Source organism: Andrena cerasifolii, chromosome 10, assembly GCF_050908995.1.
Source record: "Andrena cerasifolii isolate SP2316 chromosome 10, iyAndCera1_principal, whole genome shotgun sequence".
Lineage (NCBI taxonomy): Eukaryota > Metazoa > Arthropoda > Insecta > Hymenoptera > Andrenidae > Andrena > Andrena cerasifolii.
Genome location: NC_135127.1, coordinates 310576 through 336131, shown reverse-complemented (window position 1 = coordinate 336131; position 25556 = coordinate 310576). Strand labels below are relative to the sequence as shown.

Genomic DNA, 25556 nt, shown 5'->3' with positions numbered 1-25556 from the left:
CGAACCACGCAGTTCGAGAGACCGGAAACACGTGCTGAATATAAAATGGCGGCACCTCAGATGAAACGCAATTTGGGGCTACGCACCACGCAAATACCTCACGGGAACGCTACCGGGAGAGCACCCAATGGAAACGGCCGCACATCACGGCGCCGGACGGCGATAGCGCTGCGTCGTAGGCGGCGACGATGTCGATGTCCTCGGCGACAGAGCTCCCAGGAAATGTGAAGGCGCCGGTGTCGATGGCTTCGCGCAATTCGGCAATCGAAGACCCCTTGTAGATACGGACGGGCCCCGATGTCGGTGATTGGCTCGGTGCGCTGTGTACCACACAGCGAAAGCACGTGGTTTCTTACCAGCAACGAACTTCGTGAATTGAAGCTCGACCAGGGCGCCAGAAGGTCCGTCAGAATATCCAGCGGATGTTCTAGTAAAATTCTTGCCACAGATCGGCACCACGTCCACGAAACTCGTGGATGTCGACAGAGATACTCTCCAGAAGGTGATGAACTTATCACCAAAGTACGTAATCACGTCGGGGTCACCAATGTTGGCTTGGCCAAATCTCCTAGGGCTAACTGCCCCGCTTATCAAACGGAGAGAAGGACGTGTTCAGGATCGGATAGTGAATAGCCAACTTATTAAACTCGATATGAAATGTATATATTTGTACTCTGCGAGAGAGCTGGAACTCCAGCCCTACTCTGGTGGATCCTTACAGACAATGGCGCCATGACACCATGGCGCCGAAACCACCGTTCTCTTCCTCTCCCCACTCAACATCCCGAGGTGGGGGAACCGACTAGAGGGAGCCGCACGACGCGTTCCCCACATAGGCACAGCAACAGCGCCATCTGTAGGCAATTGCTTGGTAATTCTGGTCTCAGATGGCGCTGTTGCTGTGCCTAGCAGACGGCGAAATCTGCTGTCGATCTGCTGTCCATCTGACATCAGGCTCTGCACATCAGAACGCAGCCAAATGCGGACACAGACTGCTGCAGTTCTGACGTCAGATTCTGCTGCCCAGATCTGGCTATCAGGGCTGTAATGGGGTTGGAAACGAAATAACTTTGAACAAGTACCAGTACGCCTCGCGGTGAGACACAAGGACAAAAAGGGTAATCCTCTGCCTGCGCGTGGTCCGACCAGCGTCGTCGCCCCTTCTACAGGTCCCTTATATCTCGAGTATAAACACGCGCTCGAATTTCAATCCAAAAGCACGCGTTGACGTATTCCGTGCGAGAGAAGGTGGACCTTAGGGAGGAGGTATTTGCTGTGAAGAGGGGCTCTTTCAGAGAGTGGCCGTTCGGGAAGAATACAAGCAAAGAGGAGATATAATAAGAGGCGTCACTCCGGGCGGAACCTTTGAAGTCCTTACTTGACCTTGGCATTTAAATTGGTTGTCTATTCGAGCGGGATATTCAAATCGACTAAATGTAATACGGTTTTTCCTTCGCTTGTATTTGTGACAATTTTGAAAACCTATTTACGTTATAAACTTTCTGTATATTATCAGTACTGTTTTTCGTGAATATATATATTAATACTTTCTAGATTTGAAAAGTTTAAAGTTAAAGTCGACATATACATGTAAAAAATGCTAAATTTTTAAACACTGCACAACAAATATATAAAAATGTATTACAAATATACAAGAAAAGTATACATTATGAATGAATTAAAGAATATTTATTAAAAATAAATTATAATAATACATATTATATACAAATATATTAAAGAAGTATATAATTTTAATCTTTATTTCAATGTAATTGCCAAGAAATGAATTCGGTTTTACAATAAGTATTTGCATAAAACGCAGTTCTGTACAGACCACTCCACACACATTACGTATATCTATACTTATAACTTTTTTTTTTACGTGGGGAAATCCTCATAGGACACCACGACGTCTCCAAGGGAAGGCAAAACCGAGTATTTGTGTACCAATATCCGATGATATTGGTGTGGTAACAGCAATTTCATTTGGAAAAGATGGTCCTGGGGTTTCTGAAACACAGGTATATGAAAAAACTGTATTTTAATTTATGTAAATGAATTAAATATATACATAAGCTAATAGAAATATAATAAATCTTCATTTCCTTATACCAATCAGTTCTTACCTGTTATATCTTCTACAATACGGATTCTTTCGGTCAAAGGCTCAAAATTTGAACATTCCCCATGCTTAATTGCTCTATGGATATTTATATCTAAAATTAAAACACAAAATCAATCTATAGTGAAAACAATATGATTTGATGCTTCTAAGTATGAGATGTTTGAGCTTGCACGATAGTGACTTTGACCACGATTGGTCTACCTATGGCCTGACTTCTTTCGTATGTAATGGTGCTAGCAAGTTTGTTGGGTTCCAGGCAGAATTTACCAAATCTTTAAACGCTTACACTGCCCGAAATTACCATAAAGCCACCTACATTTTAATGTATTTTTTTAAAAAATATTACGAAATTTAATACTCTGTCCCATCTACAATTATATTTAGTTCATACCAAATGTAGATGTACATAGTAGCGGGTCAGACGTGTTTAGATTTCGTATTCGTTTACTTTTTTGCTGCGCGAAGCAGCATACGCGTGCGAAATTTCTATAAAGCCGCTTAGTTTGCATTTAGATTCTGAATGGATAACTACAGCTAGATACTGTTACAGAAGAGTAACTGCAATCGCAAAATATGTATTTGTGTTAAAATTTATCTATAACTTCATTGAAATTGTATATATGTTATATTTTAATACATTTTTAGTAAAATGCTACGGGAAAAATTATTGACGAGTGAGGAAAAGGCATCCATTAATGCTTATAGGGATATGGAATGTTCTAACCGCGCAATTGCAATTAAAATCAATAGATCACGCACTGTTATAAATAATTATATAAATTTGGGTGAAGACTACGGTAAGAAACATCCTCAAGGTAGAAGACAGAAACTAACGAAGAGGCAGCGTTCGCGGTTGATGAGATCTGCAGCAAAAGAATGTAATAGTGCAGCACAACTTCGCAGATGATTGAAACGCTGAAATACGTTATACGTCTAATTTTAAAATATTTATGTACATGTAGATCAACCGTGAGTTGCACAGTTATACTAATAAACAGAAAACAAAAATTCTTTAAAGTTAGATTTTATAATTATCTCTTTGTCCCGAATTCTATTATAACTATAACGAATGTAATAATTCTGCAATACTAGTATCCGTATAATTATATTAATCAAATAATCTGAATAAGAAAAAATAGTAATAAATAACGAAATTATTAATTATTAATTATCATTTATTGCTACACTTAAAATCTAATAAAATGTCTCTGAGGACATTCTAAAATAAAACAATTTGCTTCGTTCGTTCAACAGATCTTTAAGTACCGTGTGATATTCATCACTATTCTTTGTCTAAGAAACAAAAATACTACATGTTGGAAGCGACAGCATCGCTGAACAATTTCATACTTCGCGCGTTAAAAACAGAGTGCGCTGCGAGTCGCGGGAATGTTCCAGAACAAGGGCACCGGCCCGGCGAAAACGCGAGCGTGTTCTCACTTCCGTTTGTAATCCGAATGAGTGTACAAAGTAAAAGTAAGAAACATTGTGAGCAAATGTTAAAGTTTATAATCCTAAAATACCTCAGTGATCAAGCAGTCAACACACTTGTATTTGTACCAGTAGGATCACTGCTGATTTATTGTTGTGCGCAAATATATATATATATATATATCTTTATTATCTGCAAAAGGTGATATCTCTTTGTTTTACCGAACACGAGGCGAACACGTATTTGTCCAAAAACCTAATATCCCAACACTACATATTTATTAAAATCCTTAATAAAGGATTATCTAACCAATAGTATCCATCGATGCATCCATTTCAGCTGTCGTCATATCGAAGTAAAGATATGCTTAAGTAAAGATTATCACAAAAACGCGTATTTCTAAAAAAACAAACGCAAAATTGTACGTTGTCGCGCGATATCGCGAAATTTCACCCGAAAACGCGTCCACTGTAACCATAGCCTGAGGCCTCGTTCACATTAGTTAAGTTACTTTACTTCAAGTCGCTTGAATTTCAGTCACTCGAAACTACATTACCAATGAGAACCTGTTATATTTACTTGACTTGAAATATCCTTTCAGGATTCTTTCAAACTTCAAGTGAAGTAGAGAATCTTTCAACTTTAGTTGCCTTGAAATATAACTTCACTAATGTGAACGAGGCTTAAAACCGTTAAAACAGTCGACAACAAAGGTGAACGTAGACAGGGAAACAAGTGACGATCTCCTCGGTTCTGTCGCGGAAGGCCAGGGATCGGCGGGCTTCGGCTATGCGCAGGCTACGCTGAGGAGAGGGAAACACCTACAGGAGCGGTGGGAATGTGTGTGCGTGACTGACGCAGGCGCAGTTCATACACACATTTCCCTCTCCTCAGCGTAGCCTGCGCATAACCGAAGCCCGCCGATCCCTGCCGGAGGCATCGATCGTCATTCGGTCGTTATTCGTCATAGCGTTATACTCGCCTGTGTTCTGTGATCGATCAGTGAAGAGAAGAAAGCGAAGGAGACAAAACCAGTATTTCTATCGAACAGACTAATTATTGTTCCGAGTGTTAATAGTGAGACGGTGAAATTTTTTACTGCTATTTCAGGTAAGTTCTTATTTTATATTTACTTTCATACATCTAAACATGTCTGGCAAAAGGAAATTACAGAAATATTATATGCGTGCTAAAAAATCTTTGCGTCTCTCGTACGATACTTTTCGTCAGGAAGCTTCTACTTCATCGGTGTTACAAAATAATAGAGAATTGTATTTATTGAGACAATGGAGGTGTACCTCGCACACGTTACATTGAACAACGAACAGGTTATATATAAGAACAAAAGAAAATCAGAAAGAGAACAAAGAATATAAGAGATATACGCCAAGGGGAAGTCCCGCTTGGCGTGTAACGGCGCTCTCAGCGCCATCTCAGAGCAGAGTTGACAATATTTATCCAACACTCTCCCTTGTTGTCAACTCTCTCACAAACTGTGTTTGTATATTCATCTTGCTAATGCAGGAGTAGTGACTTGGTTTAAATAAATCCTTGGTCAATATATCGGCTACTTGATCCTTAGAAGAAACGAATTCCGCCGTAATTATTCCCTTCTCCTCGAGATCCCGGATATAATGATACCGATAATCTATATGCTTAGTTCTTCTGTGATACTCAGGATTCTTCACCAATTTTATCGCTGATTGGTTGTCGCAGTAAACTGTTGTAGGATCAGTCTGTTTGCAGTTTATATCTGTCAGGAATTGTCGCAACCAGGCTGCTTCCTTCCCAGCCTCAGCTAATGCAACGTATTCAGCTTATGTTGTACTTTGTGCAACAATCGATTGTTGCCTGGACATCCATGTGATAGGGCTTTGATTTAGTAAGGATACATATCCGGACATCGATTTTCTGGTGTCGATATCTCCGGCAAAATCTGCGTCACAATATCCCGTCAATTTCAGTTCATTTCTTGTTGCAGCTTTGTACGTTATCTTGAAGTCCAAGGTACCTTTTAGGTATTTAAGAATCTTCTTGACTGCTTTCCAGTGAGCAGCTTCTGGATCATCCATAAATCTCGATACCTTAGCCACACCAAAGGCTATATCTGGTCTATTTACTGTCGCCAAAAACATAAGGCACCCTACAGCTTCTTTATATGGTACTTTAGTACCATCTTTGTCTCTTTCTTTGGTGTGATTCATAATTCTCTGCAACTTCGTATGTGGATCTCCTGGCGTAGGCGCCGTTATCGACTCACTTAATCCGAATCTGTCAATAATTTGTTCGGTATACTCCTGTTGATGAATAGAGATAGTTTGTTGGTCTTTATTTTGTTCGATTTGTAGACCTACACTTTTACAACAGTAATCTCAAATCTTTCACGAAGTTTGTCTATTATAGAGTTAAGTTTCTCTTTGGATGTGGAGACTAACAGACCATCGTCCACATATACTGCCAGAATCGTTAATGATTTCGAGTCTTTCGCTACATAAACACATGGTTCTACTCTCGATTTACAAAATCCAATGTCTTGTAAGAATTTGGTCAGTTTCTTATTCCACTGTCGAAGACTTTGCTTCAGTCCATACAGACTCCTTTGCAAGTGGCATACACGGTCCGTTCCATCTTGGTATCCCTCTGGTTGCACCATGTAGTTGTCTAAGTCTCTATCTCCGTATAAGAATGCAGTCTTTACATCAAACTGCATGATTTCCATATTCTTAGCCGCTGCAACTGCTAGTATAGTTCGAATCGAATCATACCTAGCGACCGGTGCAAATGTTTCTTTATAATGAAGACCTTCCCGCTGAGTATAACCTCTAGCGACTAAACGACCTTTATATCTAGTGGATCCATCTATGTTTTTCTTAATCTTATAAACCCATTTTGACGATATAGGTTTACATTTACCGGATCGTTCTACTAGCTTCCACGTATTATTTTGTCCAACGATTTGTTAACGATTTAAACTCTTCATCCATGGCTTTCATCCATTCGTCTTTAGTCGGGTGTTCCATTGCTTCACTATAAGAAGACGGTTCATCATTTATACAACCAGCCATTAAAGCGAGCATTGACTGATTCCTTGGTCTTAGTTCCATTCCGTGAGTTTTCAGTTTACTTTCAGCTTCTTGCAAAATTTTGTTCGAGCCTTTTGGCCTACCAAGTTTTCTTGTTTCTGTTTTATTGATCTGCACATCTTCTTCACTATCTGGGGTTAAGTAGACGTCTTCATTTTCATCATCCAGATCAGTTTCGTCCGATGCCTCTGTCTGTTTGATTTCTTCAATCCCTTTTTCTTCAGTATTTACATCCCCATGATCCGGTTCAAATTCATAACATGACTTCAGCTTAGTTGTAGGAGTCTCATTGAAAATCACGTCCCTCGACACATATACTTTGTTATTTTCTGCGTCATACAGACGATACATTTTCCGAGAGTCTGTATAACCGATTAAAATCATACCTTTAGCGTTTGGTTCCCATTTAGATCGAAGCTCTTTTGGGACATGCCTATACGTCTCTGATCCGAAAATTCTCAAATGAGAAATATTCGGTTTATATCCAAACCACAGTTCGTACGGAGTTTTGCTATCTTCATTTCTGTTCAACACTCGGTTCATGATATAGGCCGCTGTAGATACGGCTTCAGCCCATAGAGTCTTAGGGAGATCCTTGGCCAGTAACATAGATTTGGCCAATTCGATCATTGTCCTATTTTCTCGTTCTGCCAAACCGTTCATTTGTGGATTGTATGGTACTGTACGTTCGTGTTTTATTCCTTTTTCTTCCAGTAAACGCTCCATATCTTTATGCACATACTCCTTACCATTGTCACTTCTTAGTCGCTTTATGTCATTTCCAGTTTCGTCTTTGACCTGTGCAATAAAGAGCTTGAATTTACTGCATACCTCATCCTTTGTTTTCAAGAAATGGAGGGTTCCGTAACCAGAAAATTCATCCTTAAAAATTAACATATATATAGAGCCTCCTATGGATTTTGTCCTCATAGGACCACATATGTCGGTGTGGATATATTCTCCACTTTTACAGTTTCTTTGCTGGTTAGTTTTGAACGGTTTCTTTGTCATTTTACCTAGAACACATCCTTTACAAAAGAAATCTTCGTTATTGGATATGTTTAATCCATTGACAACACAATTTTTTACCATTGTCAATATTTTCTGACTGTTTATATGAGCCAGTTTTTCATGCCATATATTAAGACTGTTTTCAACCGTTGATGTTGCTTGAAAACCAAGTTTGTCTGCAGTGCGTTCACTTCTTGCACACCTTTTAAGCAACATTTTTCACACATTTCCTGTACGTGTACCAATAATGACAGTATTATTATCAGAGTTTCGTTTCAAGCCAATGATCTTGGAATCTCCACAAATCCGTAAACCTTTATCACAAGCTTTTGACATTGAGAACAAATTAGACGATCCCATGCTTGGCACATGCATTACTTCCATCAATTTATTAGCAGTCCACTCACTGCCATTATACACTTCTACTTTTATAGTTCCTTTTCCAATTGCGTGTATTACTTTGTTATCTGCAATCGTTATCTTTATCGGTTCTTTAAGCTTTTGTACATGTCACACCAGTCACGATTGCGGGTCATATGGTATGATGCTGCACTGTCAGCATACTATACTTCTTCTGAATCTGCAGCCGAACCACCTGCATACAGACCTTCTCCTTTATTAAGTTTGTGCTTCGCCTCCTTGTCTTTAAAACCAGTTTTTACATTTGGACAATTTCTTTTGATGTGTCCTTCTTTCTTACATCCATAACAAACTATCGGTTTCTTCTTATGATTTTTATTAAATTCTTTCCTTCCCTTTGACAAGAATGCTTCACCTTCCACAGACTTTGCCTGCCTTAAACTATTCTCTATTGTCAGCAATTGATCTTCTAACATAGTTTTAGTTAAACCTGGCGTTGTAGCCGATGTCAAGTTCCACGAGTGACGAAAATGGTCATATTCCGATGGCAAATCATTTATTATCTTCGCAATTACAGCGGATTGATCCACCTTCTCATTTATTGCTTCTAACTTTTGCAACAATACATTCAAACCACTCAAATAAACCGACATGCTCACACCAGGTTCAAACTTGTATTTATAGTATTGTTGATGAAGCATTACCTTGTTACCTGTTGAGCTCATTTCAAATAGATTTACCAACTTATTCCATACCTCCCTCGACGTTTTGCAGGACCGAATCATCGAATGATGCAATTCTCCCAACGTGTACGCTATTATACCTCTCGCCTTTGCATCATTTTTATTCCAAACAGCAGCTTGCGTTGCATCCTCTGGTTTCAGCTTCGTACCGTCCACGATATCAAAAATCTCATTGGCCTCCAAGCACGCTTGTACATCGTATTTCCACCTTTGGAAATTCTCATTCGATAACGTGGGCAACACCACTAACCTAGATTCCATCGTGGCGCACTTTTACAAAAATAGTCCCAGAATTTTCGCACGTCAAGTACACTTGCAAACAGATGCAGCCTTTTATCACTCTATTATACTTAGCGCGAACCACGCTCTGCTACCATGTTACAAAATAATAGAGAATTGTATTTATTGAGACAATGGAGGTGTACCTCGCACACGTTACATTGAACAACGAACAGGTTATATATAAGAACAAAAGAAAATCAGAAAGAGAACAAAGAATATAAGAGATATACGCCAAGGGGAAGTCCCGCTTGGCGTGTAACGGCGCTCTCAGCGCCATCTCAGAGCAGAGTTGACAATATTTATCCAACAATCGGATATAAGATCTCCAAGTCATAATCCAATTATTGTCAATGAAAACAATTTAGTTTATTCAGATTCTTCGTCAGACAGTAGTATTGAAAACGAAACTTCTATAGAAAATCTTCAGATTGAAGAAACTACAGAAAGGCAGAATTTCACACATTCAATTCACGAGTTGTTAGCCAAAAGTAATGATAATGAAAATTTTGATGTTATTTTAGCAGACTGGGCTATAAAGCACAATATTTCACATATTGCTATTAATGGTTTACTTTCTATATTACAAAAGCCCGTACCAAATAATTTACCAATAGATGCTAGAAGTCTTTTAAAAACATGTAAGAAAGTAGTTACTAAAGAGATCGAAGCAGGGCATTACTACCAATTTGGTTTAAAGAATTCTATTTTAAACCTCGTTCAATTTGTAGACATTTCTTCTATTAATAACAACCCTGATAGCCATCTGCCTGCAGTCTGCCGGCAGATTGACAGCAGGGTCTGCCAGGAGAGCGCAGGATCTGCCGGCAGCTGCGATGCAGCCTGCGTCCGCATTCAGCTACGGTTCTGCCGGCAGGGTCTGCTTGTCAGGGTCTGCCGGCAGATCGACGGCAGATCGACGGCAGGTCCTGCTGCTCGCCTGACACATCCAACAGCGCCATCCGAAGGCCACAATTGCCAAAGAATTTCCTACGCGTGACGTCACATGGACCAACGTGCATCCCTACTCCACATGACCAACAAGCAGATTCTACAGTTTATTAAATAATTAATTCTACTCATTTCAAAAAGTATTTATTCTTTCTTTAATAATATACAGGATCAGTGATTACAATTGTTACAAAATAATATAAGCGCATATAAATCCAAAGAGGGACTTTCAACATTTACATTTACAAATCCACGTCCCGTAACCACTGGTACCTAGTAGGGGCGATATCAGGAAATTTCATTCAGTATTTTCGACTTCTTTTTTGTGTAGAATCATCATGTTCCGCGTTGTGTTAGCGCTGAAAACAAATACAATATTAGCATAAAATTAAACGTAACGTATGAATAAACAGAATACATGCGATACTTACTTCAGCTCCATCTCCACACAGTACACAGTCTAGGCGATCATACATGCTCCTGCGAACATTAAAATTTATAAGAAAATATATCTTAAATTATTATCTACTAAACAAGACGCTGAACATTCGCACTTCGCGCATAACCCTACTTTTCTGTCTTCTAGATAATGCGAATCTCGATGTCCGCGACGTAGATAATTAGAAATTATTCAATTCCATAATTACGTTTGCCTTCTGGATACGCCGAGATGATTTGTTTGAATACTGATGGATGAGATTACTTAGAATATTCTTTGAGCGTACGTCTTCAAGCACAACGGGCAACGGGTGCCACTTCCAGTTTTCGAGGTCTGAGGTGGCAGTCACTGGCGGTGGCAGTCAGTGCCGGCAAAATCGAAGAATATTCCAAGTAATTTCATCCATCAACATCCAGACAAAGCATCTCGTCGTATCCAGAAGGCAAACGTAATTATGGAATTGAATAATTTCTAATTATCTACGTCGCGGACATCGAGATTCGCATTATCTAGAAGACAGAAAAGTAGGGTTATGCGCGAAGTGCGAATGTTCAGCGTCTTGTTTAGTAGATAATAATTTAAGACATATTTTCTTATAAATTTTAATGTTCGCAGGAGCATGCATGATCGCCTAGACTGTGTACTGTGTGGAGATGGAGCTGAAGTAAGTATCGCATGTATTCTGTTTATTCATACGTTACGTTTAATTTTATGCTAATATTGTATTTGTTTTCAGCGCTAACACAACGCGGAACATGATGATTCTACACAAAAAAGAAGTCGAAAATACTGAATGAAATTTCCTGATATCGCCCCTACTAGGTACCAGTGGTTACGGGACGTGGATTTGTAAATGTAAATGTTGAAAGTCCCTCTTTGGATTTATATGCGCTTATATTATTTTGTAACAATTGTAATCACTGATCCTGTATATTATTAAAGAAAGAATAAATACTTTTTGAAATAAGTCCATGTGACGTCACGCGTAGGAAATTCTTTGGCAATTGTGGCCTTCAGATGGCGCTGTTGGATGTGTCAGGCGAGCAGCAGGACCTGCTGTCGATCTGCCGTCGATCTGCCGGCAGACCCTGACAAGCAGACCCTGCCGTCGATCTGCCGGCAGACCCTGACAAGCAGACCCTGCCGGCAGAACCGTAGCTGAATGCGGACGTAGGCTGCATCGCAGCTGCCGGCAGATCCTGCTGCCTGATCTGGTTATCAGGGTATGTATACCTATTTTTTCTTTGGCACTAGTTGCAGCCGAAATCAGCGCGACAGCTGATCGGCCGGTTTAAATGTGCGTGCGAGAGCGTGTAAACACGGTGACTCACTGTCCGGTAAGACGGTGGGCGACGTCACGCGTTTTTGCCGGATTCGAGCGTTGCGCGCTTCCGAGAATCCGGCAGTTAGTTCTGCGAACACCTGGTCGACACCGCACACAGGGAATCGCCCTTTTCTTTGTCGCCCAGCGACCCACGCTCCCAGCGAAACCAAAAACGGTCCACGAGCCCTCGCGCCTCGCGCATAGTACAAAGTGTCACGTCTCTTGTTCGGACCATTGCGTGTTAACCAGTATTGTCTATTCGTGCTGTCTTCCGTGGAGTGTTCGTCCTCTTTGTTAACGACGCCCATGTGCCGAATAAATAACGTTCATCCGTCCATCGTTGAAGTGCCTTTCTTCCCTGACCGACCAGTGGCACTCCACACGCCGTCTCAGGCATTCAGATTAAACAGCACTTTAGAAACTAAGTAGCTTCATATAGTTCAGCACTTTTAGCACATATAATAATAACATCTGTCCTAATCAACTGTAACATTGCAGTTGTGTTGTAAGTAAAGCCAGTAAAATCGTGGGCTATTTTTTCTTACCGAACCACAAATGAGTGAGATATTTTTATATCTTCTAATAGGATTCTACGAGGACAGTCCGAAAATAATAGTTTTAACTTTAGGAATTCATGGTATCAAAAGATACGTTTGTAAAAATGCATATTTTACGGCTATTTCAACGCCATGTTGACTTTGATCATTGTCCTTGGGACTTAGTCTGTGAGTATAGTTAAAATTGTTATTTTTAGATTCTACTCATCATCGAATGCTATCAGAAATAAAAATACCTCACTAATTTGCGATCCGATAAAAACAAGTTTAACCAAATCGTGGGACGATACGGCTATTGGCGAACTACCCACATTCTAAAAAAACAGGAACGCACCAGGGTAATACCCCATAGGGTGGTGTGGAAATTTACCCATACTGTTTAAATACGACACAGGTAATAAAATATAACTAGCCGCCAATACTGCCCCTGCTATCTTTTGAAATAATCTATCTTTTGTAGTTTGCCAATAGCAACGAATGTAGAAAAAGACATTGAGTGAAAAAGAAAAATGGAATAAGAGTGGCGAGGTATATTACAAAGTATTAAAGAATCCCAGATAAATGAAATGTCCGGAATGGAAGAATGATACAAAGTACTTATGTATGAAGAGTGACCGTTAAAGGAATGCATGGAAGAGCGAAACGTTGCGAGCACGAGAGAGAGATAGAGAGGGAGAGAGAGAGGGAGAGCGAGAGAAAGAGGGAGAGACTTTACTTACACACGATCCGAGTAGCTATCGATGACCCCCAACCCACCCTCAACCCATGTTTACTGATTCAGGATCACATTTTATTAATATATCAATTTTGCAGAACAAATTGAACAATAGGTATGCATTCATGGAACATTGTTCAATTTGTGGAAGACAGCACAGTAGAGGCAGTACCATTAGCGTGGTTGGTAGGTGGTTATTGCTATTGGCCACCATCGTTATCGCATAACCAAGTTTCAACAGCTATAAAAAAATGTGAACCCATGAAGAAGACTTGGGAAGCACACGAGATCAAACTTTTTAGTAATGGCACTTTTGGTGTGTTAAGGATTTTATAATACAATGAAATTAAAATAAATACATATTACTTAAGAATGCTTCCAGATAATTATGCGAAAGCCAGAGCAAAAGCGAAAGTAGCGGAAGAAACTTCTGATTTGCAGTCAGAAGTTGAACAAACAAGCAGAAGACAAAGGAAAGAAAAGGAAGGTCCTTTGAGTAGTGATACCGATGAATCGGACTCGATACTCCCAGCGCCTCCTGTGTTACAAACGAACAAAAAGTTAGGTCTGTAAATGAAAAATTGTATGCTATGGAACATTGTACTATTGATAGCTACTTATTTTTTCTTTTTTTATAATTATTTAATTTCTGTAGCAAAACCGATTATTGTTTTCAGTTACAAACATGAAGAGTAACGAGAATTTAAACGTAATTGAACCTGCAGAAAATATTCCAATAAATAATAATTATGGAATTATTGGTAACTATATTAATAGATCTATGTATAAACTGATTTAAACACAGAAATATTTGTAAGCATGATACCTAATAAATAAAAATTTTCAGAAAACCAAGAAACCGCAACAACCACAGAAATATATTTAAAAAGAATTATAGAGCAGCAGCATTTACTACGCCTTTTACTGACGGATGTTTTAACCAGAGTAGAAATAATTGAAAAACATTTGAAAACCAAATCAAATTCTTCCGGAGAGAGAACTTCAATTTTTCAAGGAAACATTTTGTTTCCTATAAATTCCGAGGAAGAATTGCAAAAATTGGAGACTCATTTACAAGATGAGAATAATTTTAGAGACACAGTAATAAATAACACATTAACGATAATGCCCTATGCAGACGAGTGATGCGGCGTCGGCGTTGGCGTCGTTGCGATTTCACACAGTTGACGCTGCGTCAATGAACGCGGCACGTTTATTTGTTAAGGCGGGATTCTCGTGTAACAGCCCAAAAAGTAATTGATATTAATGAGTTTTTCTTTCTTTTTTTTTTGAAAAAAAAAATACGATTGTTAATATTGAATTAAACTCCTTCAGGATACAAGGAGGCATCATTAAACTTTTAGAAATTTTTTTTATTCGATCCTTTTTATTTATTAATTATTGTGGAATCTTGTTAACCTCTTCTACGATGTAACTCCTGTTGGTGTGACGTATTTTCTTAAGGTTACATACAGTTACTCAGAAAATTAAGCGTACACCTAGGTTGGTAATGAAAATTGGCGGGAAAATGAATACAAACACACTTCTTAAAAAATGAAAACACAATATATACTTTATTCGTATATTTTACCAAATAATACGTAAAAAATCTAAATAAAATGGACTATTGGTCTATATTTAATAAAAATGGTAAAAGTACACGTATTTTAGTGACACAAAATTGAGCGTACACCTTGTTAAAACACTATTTACAAACTTATACTATATCATTTCATTTATTAATACTTCGTCGCATATCCCCTGCCATCAATTACGGCTTGTAAGCGACGTGGCATAGAATAAAGTAGGTGTTTTATTAAAGGAGGAGGAATTTTTTCCCATTCTTCTCTCAACTTTTGTTTGAAATCTTCTATATTCGTAAAATTGTTATTTGCCATCCTGGATTTTATTTCTCCCCAGACATCCTCGATGGGATTGAGATCAGGAGACTGGAAAGGTGTTTTTAGCATCTTTGGGATGTTATACAGCAACCATAATTGAACTATATATGATGAATGCTATGGGTCATTATTTTGTTGAAAGTAATACACCCGCGGCATTTTTAATTTGTCTGCTGAATCTTTTAGATTCTTTTTTAAGATATTTAAGTACTAAATTTTGTCCATTATGCCATCTATGTATTCGATAATTCCGGTACCATTTGCACCTATACATCCATAGTGGACGAGACTGGCAGTAAGGCTATTACATCCAAGCCTAAAAATGCCAAATCACGTAACACTCGCGTACGCGATAAACGACGGATGGAAGCTAAGCGCGAAATCGAGTCTGACAAGACAGTGGCGAAGATGAGGGAAGAAATATTATCATCTTACCTCCTGGACAGGGGGAACCACGTGACGTGCGTGAGAGAATAACGTGTGTTGGCAGACAGACGAAAGAAATAGACGAAAAGTGTGGCAAAAGTGCGCAGAAAATTACGAGGCCGGGTGGACAACGAGGGGATTAGACAAGGTTCAGGTGGACAGTATAATCGACAATTAATAAAGGACCGAAGGGTGAGATAAAAGGTGAAGAAGAGAAGATGTGAAACGAGTACACGAAGTACAAGATACGTGGCAAGGATAAGTGATATCTAGGGAGTGGAAGAAGTGAGAAGACAAAGCGAAGACAGCAGTTGGTAAAGAAGAGCGGAGACTCTAATGAGCCAAGCAGGCGAAGGTGGGGAAGTGCAAAAGGAAACCAGGAGAAGGGGAAGACCATCGCTGGCAGAACAGCTGGGAAGAAGAGCGGACAGCGAAGGCTCAATACTGGACTCATTTAAGAGGAAACGGGACGGCGAGGAGGAGCAGGAGAGGTTGAGGGCCGAAAGGGAAATAGAAGAAGAATTCTTAAAAGCGAAGAAAGTAGGGAGGTCGCCTCCGCTGAAGAAAACTGAGGTAGCTATAGAAACTGCGGAAACGCCAGACAGCCAGAAGACAGGGCAGAAAAAAGAAATGGATGCAAAATTAGACAAATTGATGGAAGCTGTGCTGGCAGTTAAGAAAGACATGGAAGAGTTGAGAAAAGATAATAAAGATCTAAGGCAGGGAATGCAGGATCTGAGGGACGAGTGGAAGAGCAGGGATGAGATATGGGAAAAGGAAAGGAAGGAAATGAGAGGAAGGATAGAAGTACTGGAGACCAAGAAGGTTCAGGCAGAGAGGCTGACAGAAAGACTGGAGGGGCTAGAAAGGAAGGAAGAGGCTAGAGAAAAGAGAGAGAGAAGAAATAATATTACCCTAAGGGGAGAAGATCTACCACGTAAAGAGACGCCGAAGGATACGGTGGAGTATGTGTTAAAGCACGAATTGCAGGTAGAAGCAGAAATCGAAGAAGCACACTGGATAGGAAGGGGGGAGAAAAAAAGGGCTACTGATAGCGAAGTTAAGAAGCTGGCAACAGAAAAGAGCAGTAATGCTAAAGAAGAGTACATTGAAAGATAAGAGGCTGTTTATTGACAATGACCTGACGAAAAAGGAAAGGGAGATACAAAGAAACATTAAAGATATTACCAAGGTGGAAAGGGAGCAAGGGGCAAAAGTGAAAGTTGGGTACAGGAAAGTAATAATCAACGATAAGACATTTATCTGGAAAGAGGAAGGTGGGCTGAAAGAAGTAAATTTTTGGAGTCGGCAAAGTTCTGTGAACCTCTAAATTTTAGGAGGACCGCAGAGCTTACAAGGACAACGAAAGCACGACAAAAGGCAATACCAACACCCGTTCCCCGCGCGCCTGCGGATGCAGATATGTGGGGAGAGGGGGTACACAGAATTGGGAAAGGAATAATAAATCAAAGAGAAATAGATACATTTAAAATAGGATACTGGAATGTAGCAGGATTACTCAGCAAAGACAAGCAGTTTTGGGATTTCCTAAAAGAAATCGATGTAATAGGATTAGTAGAAACATGGATTGAAGAGAAACAATGGGAAGGATTGAAAGATAAATTGCCACAAGAATTCTCATGGAAATGTAAATATGCCACCAGAGAGAGAAAAAAAGGGAGAGCGATAGGCGGAATTATCACAGGCATAAGAAAGGGCATAGAAGAGGAGGAATCGAACGCGGGAACGAAACACATTGAAGAGAGAAGAATAAAGATACAAAATGAAAAATGGAGAATAATAACAGTGTACAGCAGAGATATGAAGGAGACGAAAGAAGAGTTACACCAGATAATAGAGGAGAAGGAGGTGGAGAAACTGATAATCGGAGGAGATTTCAACGCAAGAATTGGACAGGAAGGGGGCGATTTTAGAATAGAAGAAAAGCATGGTGTAAGGAGATCAAAAGACAAAGTTAAAAACACAGAGGGAAAGGTGTTATTAGAGGTGGTTGAGGAAAGAGGATGGAATATTCTGAATGGGAATATGGAGGGAGATGAGAAAGGAGAGTATATATACAGGGTGTCCCACTAAGGAGTGGACAGCGCGATATCTCTTAAAGTATTGTCGATAAAAATATAAAAAAAATAGGGAATTGCATGGTTCGAGGGGGCCCATTTATTAGCGCGAACGAATTTTGTTTTCGATTATTATTTTAAAAGATACGATGGTCAACTTCGGTTTTTCAAATGGAACTATTTTTTTTGAAGACCTGAGTTGATTGTGCGTTCCAAGACAAATTCAATAAGCTTTAATGTATACACTTTATTTCCACTGGTTTTTAAGATATTGCGCTTGCAAAATTACTGATTTTCACTGGAAGAAAACCCTCTGGAATAGGAAGGACCGGGGTCGGTCTTACTGGCACTACGGGTGGCATTGCCTGTTGAAACTGATACCTACCTGCCAAAGGTCTACGCCAGAAATGGCAGGCCCAAAGGTTGGACAATTCTTTTCCGTCAGAAATGCTACTTAGGTAGGTACATCTGCGGTATCGAGAAGCGCATCGTTACTTTTATTTCGCACTTGCTTCTACGCTCAGATGGCCGGTTCTTTTGGGAGGGATGCAAGTTGGATTGGTTAGGTTAGGAGGAGTGAAAGTTGCTAGACTAAATTTCAACCATAGGGAGCAGATTGTATCAGAACCAATCCAACTTGCATCCCTCCCAAAAGAACCGGCCATCCGAGCGTAGAAGCAAGTGCGAAATAAAAGTAACGATACCTACCTAAGTAGCATTTCTGACGGAAAAGAATTGTCCAGCCTTTGGGCCTGCCATTTCTGGCGTAGACCTTGGGCAGGTAAGTATCCATTTCAATAGGCAGTGCCACCCGTGGCGGCAGTAAGACCGCCCCCGGTTTTTGCCATTCCAGAGGGGTTTCTTGCAGTGAAAATCAGTAAATTTGCAAGCGCAATATCTTAAAAACCAGTGGAAATAAAGTGTATACATTAAAGCTTATTGAATTTGTCTTGGAACGCACTATCAACTCAGGTCTTCAAAAAAAATAGTTCCATTTGAAAAACCGAACTTGACCATCGTATCTTTTAAAATAATAATCGAAAACAAAATTCGTTCGCGGTAATAAATGGGCCCCCTCGAACCATGCAATTCCCTATTTTTTTTATATTTTTATCGACAATACTTTAAGAGATATCGCGCTGTCCACTCCTTAGTGGGACACCCTGTATACGGGGCCGAGAGGCAGTACGGTAATTGACTATATAATAACAAATGTCGAGGCCAAAGAAGAGATCAAGAAATTCACAGTGGAAGAGAGAGTGGAGTCAGACCATATGCCTCTGATTGCAGAACTGTATGGGGGAAATAAAAGGGGAGAACGAGAGGGAAATCAGAAGGAGAGGTGGAGAGAGAGAAGAGTCTGGACAGAAGAAGGGAGGAGAGAGTTTCAAATAGAATTAAACAAAATAAACTTTAATAGGACGGAGGTGAATGAAATGGTAGAAGAAATGATAAGAAAAATAAATAATGCAGTACGAAAAGAAGAAGTAAAAATTAAAAAATGGAAATTGGGCAGCTTTAAGTGGTGGAATTCGAATTGTACAAAAAAGAAAAGGGAAGCCAGGAAAGCATTGAGGAACTGGAGAAGGGGTAAAGGAGACAAAGAAGACTACCAGAAGAAAAGAAGGGAGTACAAAAAAGTGTGCGATGAAAGGAGAAGGGAATTACAAGAAAATACAGAGAATGAGATAATGCAATTAAAGGGAGAAAATCAAATATGGGAATATATAAATAAACAGAGAAAGAAAAGAATAGGAATCTCCAATAAAATAGATTTAAAAGAATGGAAGGATCATTTTAAAACATTGCTAGAAGGCGTCGACTGTAAGAAAGAAGTAGGAGAGTTGGAAGAAATAGACAACACGGAAGGAGAAAAGGAAGAGGAAATAACAGAAGCAGAAGTAAAAGAACAAATCAGGAAATTAAAAAAGAAGAAAGCAGCAGGGGAAGACAAAATACACTGCCCGAAATTACCATAAAGCCACCTACATTTTAATGTATTTTTTTAAAAAATATTACGAAATTTAATACTCTGTCCCATCTACAATTATATTTAGTTCATACCAAATGTAGATGTACATAGTAGCGGGTCAGACGTGTTTAGATTTCGTATTCGTTTACTTTTTTGCTGCGCGAAGCAGCATACGCGTGCGAAATTTCTATAAAGCCGCTTAGTTTGCATTTAGATTCTGAATGGATAACTACAGCTAGATACTGTTACAGAAGAGTAACTGCAATCGCAAAATATGTATTTGTGTTAAAATTTATCTATAACTTCATTGAAATTGTATATATGTTATATTTTAATACATTTTTAGTAAAATGCCACGGGAAAAATTATTGACGAGTGAGGAAAAGGCATCCATTAATGCTTATAGGGATATGGAATGTTCTAACCGCGCAATTGCAATTAAAATCAATAGATCACGCACTGTTATAAATAATTATATAAATTTGGGTGAAGACTACGGTAAGAAACATCCTCAAGGTAGAAGACAGAAACTAACGAAGAGGCAGCGTTCGCGGTTGATGAGATCTGCAGCAAAAGAATGTAATAGTGCAGCACAACTTCGCACTGAATTAGAATTGCCGGTAAGTACGAGGCGTGTGCAGCAGATTGTAAAAAGTTCAGGGCGGTTTCGTTTGGACGAAAATCCTGCAGAAATCAGCAATGAAACCAGGACATAAACAGGCCCGTCTGGATGTTGCACATACGCACATGTCATGGACCAAAGAATAGAAATATGTTATCTTTTCCGACGAAAAGAAGTTTAATTTAAATGGGCCAGATGGCTATAAATATTATTGGCATGATTTAAGGAAGGAGAAAAACGTAGCAATGAGTCGTAACTTTGGTGGTGGCTAATTAATGATTTGGGCTGCATTCAGAAACAACCTACTGACTCCAATATGTAAGATTACTCACAAAATGAATTTGATAGCGTACACAGAATTGTTGGAAATGGTTTTAATACCATTTACAGAAGAAATTGAAGATGATAACTTCATTTATCAACACGATAACGCTGCCGTTCACACATCGAAACACACCAAGCAGTGGTTACATAAAAAAGATATTAGGGTTTTGACATGGCCAGCTTGTTCTCCGGATTTGAACCCTATTGAGAATCTTTGGGGAATGCTTACAAGAAAAGTTTATGGCAATTGCAAGCAATATAATTCCATTAAGGAATTATGGAACGCGGTAAACGAAGCGTGGGCGTCTATAAAAAAACAAACACTTCAAACTTTGATTTTGTCAATGCCGAACCGCATTTTTTATGTTATTCGAAGAAATGGCAATTACTCTAATTATTAATATAGAAATAAAGAAAAAACTATTGTTAATTTTGATTTTATTTATTTAAAAAGCAAGTGGCTTTATAGAAATTTCGCACTTTATTCCTTGTTAAATTCTATTTTTACATTTCTTTTTAAATAAATGTTACTTCTATTATTACAACCGATCTATATGCTGTTTTTAACTCTCCCAAAATGGTATGATACACAAAGTTATCAATAGTATGGAATAAGTGTAAGATTTTATCAATAAACATGGTGGCTTTATGGTAATTTCGGGCAGTGTAGAAAATGAAGCCTGGATTTACGGTAACGTGAAAATAGTAAAAAGGATCACACAAATTTTCAATAAAGTGTGGAAGGGAGAAGGATTCCCGGAGAGGTGGAAAGAAGGGGTGATTTCACCAATATTCAAAAAAGGAGATAGAGAAAAGGTGAGCAACTACCGGGGGATAACGATCCTAAACACAGCGTACAAAATATATGCTATGGTCTTGGAAAAAAGACTAAAAGAGGAATTGGAAAAGAACCACATACTACCAGAAACACAAGCAGGATTCAGGAGCGGTAGGTCGACAATAGATAACATTTTTATTCTGAACTATGTAGCTAACAGAGAAATACAGAAAAAAGGGGGAAAGCTGTATACCTTTTTTGCAGACTTAAGCGCTGCATTTGACAAAGTGGATAGAGTAAAACTTCAAAACATCATGAAGAAAAAGGAGATAAGTAAATGCTTGAGGATGAGAATCGGAGAAATTTACAAAGAAACAAGAAATACTATAAAAGCAAACGGAGAAATGTCATCCAAATTCTGGACAACAAAAGGGGTAAGACAGGGATGCCCACTGAGTCCAACGTTATTTACACTATATGTAGCGGATTTGGAGGAAACCATGAGAAAAAACCAAGCGGGAGGAGTTAGAGTAGGAAAAGAAAAAATCTGGACTCTAGCATATGCGGATGATATAGCGTTACTAGCAAATGAACCAAAGGTACTTAAGGATATGATAAGTAGATTCGGAAAATATCTTGAAAGGAAAGGGTTGCATCTGAATGCAGAGAAGTCAAAGGTGCTTATCTTCCATAAAGGAAGAGGAAAGAAGAAGAGAGAAGAATGGGGCTGGCAGGGGCACAATCTAGAAGAAGTAAAGGAGTTCAAATACTTAGGGTATAATTTTCAGAAAAATGGGGGCAGAGAGATGCATATAAGGGAGGTCATAAAGAAAGCAAGAATAGCAATGGCGCAGATATGGGGAATAGGGCAAAGAATGTTCAAGAACAATTTTGAGAGAAAAATGAGAATATTTAGAAGCATAGTGAAAAGTATCTTGCTGTACGCGTCAGAAATTTGGGGATGGATGGAAGCAGAAAAGATAGAGAAAATACAGGAGAAATACATAAGGTGGACTTTAGGTTTGGACTTCAATACACCAGCGTATCTAATTTTGGAGGAAACAAAAACGGACAAAGTAAGGATAGAAGCGGGGAAAAGAGCAATAAAATATGAGGAGAAAACAAAACGTCTAAATAAAAATAAAATAGTACAAGAATACTGGAGGGAAATAGACGCGAAGCAAGAAGAGAAAAAGTCGAAATGGGAGGAAATGAGAGACGCATACTACAGACAAGAAATGATGGATATGCAAGAAATGGAAATAGAAAGAAGGAGAGGAAGAGAGTTTGCGTAGGATCTAGCGCAAAGAGACAGGGCAGAGCAGGTGCAATGGCAATACGACAGAATACTAGGAGGCAGATACAACGCACATTACACAGAAATCAGAGATAACCAAAGAGCAAATTACCTAGACGGAAACTACAGAGGCAGAGACCAAAGCATGATCGCAAGGTTCAGATGTGGGAACGAGGAACGGGGAAGCAAGTACTGGAAGGAAGAAAAAGAGACAGTATGCAGACTATGTAATGGGGCTAGAGAGACGTTGGGTCACATGTTACGAGACTGTAAGGAGCTGAAAAGAGAAAATGCAACGATCAGAGGAATATTAAAGGGAGATGCAGGAAGGAGTGGAGTGAATGCGTATGGTTCTGGAAAAAAAGGAGAAGAAAAGAAGACCAAGATGAAGGAAGAAGTCAAAACGAAAGCACAACATGCAGTTAACAGTCCCAGAAACACTTACACACTTAACACATGTAACCCCATTTTGAGGCCGAACGGCAAAAAATTAACCTATTTACTACTACCTCCTGGACAATGCGGACGAGCTGGCAGCTTTGTTACAAGCACAAATAAGATCTAAACAACCAGTTGCTATCAGCACCCGCGGTATCGGAATGTTAAGCGTTTCACCAAATGATTTCCCGCTTAATCCATTGTATCGTGTCGCCCACGGCATAGTGCACGAGAAGTTGAGTGCAGTGAGCTCAGAACATCTATCTGGTGTAGCTCTAACACCTAACATTCGTAGTCTAGTACCCCATAACATAACGGATCCTCCTCCGTGTTTAACCGTTGGACATGTATTTCTATTGGGGTGCTCAGTATTTGGCTGTCGCCATACGATTTGCTTCCTTCCATCCCGTCCAAAAAATTGATTTTAGTCTCGTCGGAGAATGTAACATTTTCCCAAAAACTTTCGTCAAAATTTACAAACGTTTTTGCAAATTCTATGTGTTTCTGCCTATTTGCTTTGGAGATATACGGTTTCTTTCGTGCGACTCGGCAATGGCCGATAATCATATCCCTCTTTTCTTAATGTTCTACGAACTGTTTCAACCGAGATGTCTTTATTTATACGTGAGGAAACATCTAACGTTAACTTCCGCACACTTGTACTCGGATTTGTTTTAATTTGTCGACAAATGAATCGTTCATCAGTGTTCGACAATATTTTCTTTTTTCCTTGGCCAGGTGTATTTCGGACTGTTCCATCGTACCGAAATTTGTTCATAATTTTTTGTACGGTAGAATGTGTTCTGCCGACTATTTTCCTTACTTAACGAAAGGATTTGCCTTGCGAATATAATTTTACAATAAGATTTCGTATTGAAATGTCAGTCTGATTCCTCTTATTAGCCATGTTGCTACTATAATCGTCAATCTACGGATAACAGATAGTTTTTTGTTGCTGGTTCCTGAGCAACCGAACTTTGAAAGACATTTCGCGGGACTTCCTCTTCGATAGTACCAACATTTAATCAATACAGACCTGCGTAATGTGAAAATTCCTACGTGTACGCTCAATTTTGTGTCACTAAAATACGTATACTTTTACAATTTCTGTTAAATTTAGACAAATAGTCAATTTTATTTAGATTTTTTTATGAATTATTTAGTAAAATAAACGAATAAAATATATGTTGTGTTTTCATTTTTGAATATGTGTATTTGTATTCATTTTTTCGTCAATTTTCATTACCAACCTAGGTGTACGCTTAATTTTGTGAGTAACTGTAGTTTACGCTGGGATTGATACAAATCTAAAAAGAATTCAACAATTGAAAAATTTATTGGGTTTAAAAGGAAAAGTAAATTTTTCCTTACATAAATTTACTTTGTATCGATGCAAAATGTATTATCAACAAAAACTGAAACTACAATTTTTGGTTCAGTCCCAGCGTAAACTATCTAACTTTAAGAAAGTTTAATAGAATGAAACACTATATTTTTATTGATTTTTAAATATAATATATATCGTTTAAAAAAAAACAATACATTTGAAGTAAAAGCGGTTTGATCTGAGCCGTACATTTAGTATGGCGGTGAGCACGATTTCGCCTTTCGTGTGCATCTGAAATGAAAAACAAAGTTATTTTCATATTCACAATGGTTTCTATTTTCGCTCCTACTAGAATTGTAAAAATTAATGAACAACTTCCAACTTTTGCTCTCAGGTGGGAGCTCAAAAATTCGTACAAAATTGAACTGCTTTGTTTATCGCGTTGCTATATTTCTTTACGTTATCAGATATGAACAATTCTAGTAAGGGCGAAAATAGAAACCATTTTGAATATGAAAATAACTTTGTTTTTCACTTCAAATGGACACAAAAGACGAAATCATGCTCACCGTCACTAAATGTACGGCCCATATCAAACCGCTGTTACTTCAAATGTATTGATTTTTTTTTAAACTGGTACATATTGTATTTAAAAACTAATACAAACGTTGTACAAAGATTCGAGTTATACAGTGTTCCTTTCTATTAAAAAATAAATCACAAATATCACCTACATATTTTTAGGACCTTGAAATGCGAATACCCTATTAAGTCACTTGCCACATCTTAGGAGGGATCGCAACGCTCGTGTGCATTCCATCATATATATGTAGAATAGACATAGTAAACCTGCCAAATCGCACAGCGTCACCGGTGTGAAATCGCAACTAAAAGTAGAGTTCTCACTTGATTTAAAAAAATGACTAATTTGTAGGTTCATGAATTAGCAACAATAGGAGGAGCGAACAATTTGAATTTTGTCAAACGTGTGATGGGAAGTTTAATCACAAATGAATTGGCTATGCAGTACAGTTGGGTGGGGAAAAAAGGAAAGAAAAAATTTTATAAGTTGAAATTAGCCAAAGTGATAATTGGTAAATATCATGTTTATTTTATTATTTTTTAAATTTATTCGTATACAATTGAATATATTATTCAAATCTTCTGAAATTCTAATCTTCAGATGCAGCAGAAAAATCAAAGCTGGCCAAAGATAAAAAAGAAACCGAGGTTTCCATTCAATCATGGCTTAGGAGGGCCGCAGAGCGCAATAAAGTTATTGTGAAAGATTTATAATTATGTGTACTCTACGTGTTTCTATAAAAAAAATATATAATAATAAATAATATAATTGTACTTTTGCTGAATATTTTC

The 25556-nt window shown here is 38.6% G+C and overlaps 1 protein-coding gene, 2 long non-coding RNA genes and 1 pseudogene across 9 annotated transcripts in view; 1 reads left to right on the top strand and 3 right to left on the bottom strand.

Moving 5' to 3' along the window:
* LOC143373976 (uncharacterized) overlaps positions 1-10947 on the bottom strand; it is an 18371-nt gene extending 7424 nt beyond the window's left edge. The window contains exons 1-3 of the long non-coding RNA XR_013086587.1: positions 10632-10947; positions 10416-10464; positions 9788-10343 (exon numbers count right to left, since the gene is read on the bottom strand). This is a non-coding gene — a long non-coding RNA (uncharacterized LOC143373976). The remainder of the gene's footprint in view (positions 1-9787; positions 10344-10415; positions 10465-10631) is intronic.
* LOC143373826 (uncharacterized) lies at positions 1740-3653 on the bottom strand. Its single transcript, XR_013086541.1, has 2 exons — positions 2127-3653; positions 1740-2010 (listed from the first exon to the last, which is right to left on the bottom strand). It is a non-coding gene; the product is annotated as an uncharacterized LOC143373826 (long non-coding RNA).
* LOC143373942 (uncharacterized) lies at positions 4513-25556 on the top strand. Of its 7 annotated transcripts, none has more exons than XM_076821690.1 (9): positions 11439-11646; positions 12502-12698; positions 12765-12832; positions 13118-13335; positions 13402-13584; positions 13697-13780; positions 13867-14120; positions 25117-25276; positions 25366-25555. In XM_076821690.1, the coding sequence occupies exons 4-9, from the start codon at positions 13137-13139 to the stop codon at positions 25476-25478; spliced, it is 993 nt and encodes a 330-aa protein (XP_076677805.1). In that variant the 5' UTR covers positions 11439-11646; positions 12502-12698; positions 12765-12832; positions 13118-13136; the 3' UTR covers positions 25479-25555. The 7 variants fall into 7 exon arrangements, with proteins under 7 accessions (XP_076677809.1, XP_076677805.1, XP_076677807.1 ...); XM_076821689.1 differs by lacking the exon at positions 11439-11646 and adding an exon at positions 11706-12252 and having other exon boundaries at positions 12334-12698; XM_076821691.1 differs by lacking the exon at positions 11439-11646 and adding an exon at positions 11706-12472 and having other exon boundaries at positions 12571-12698.
* On the bottom strand, positions 5375-5761 carry LOC143373954 (uncharacterized; annotated as a pseudogene).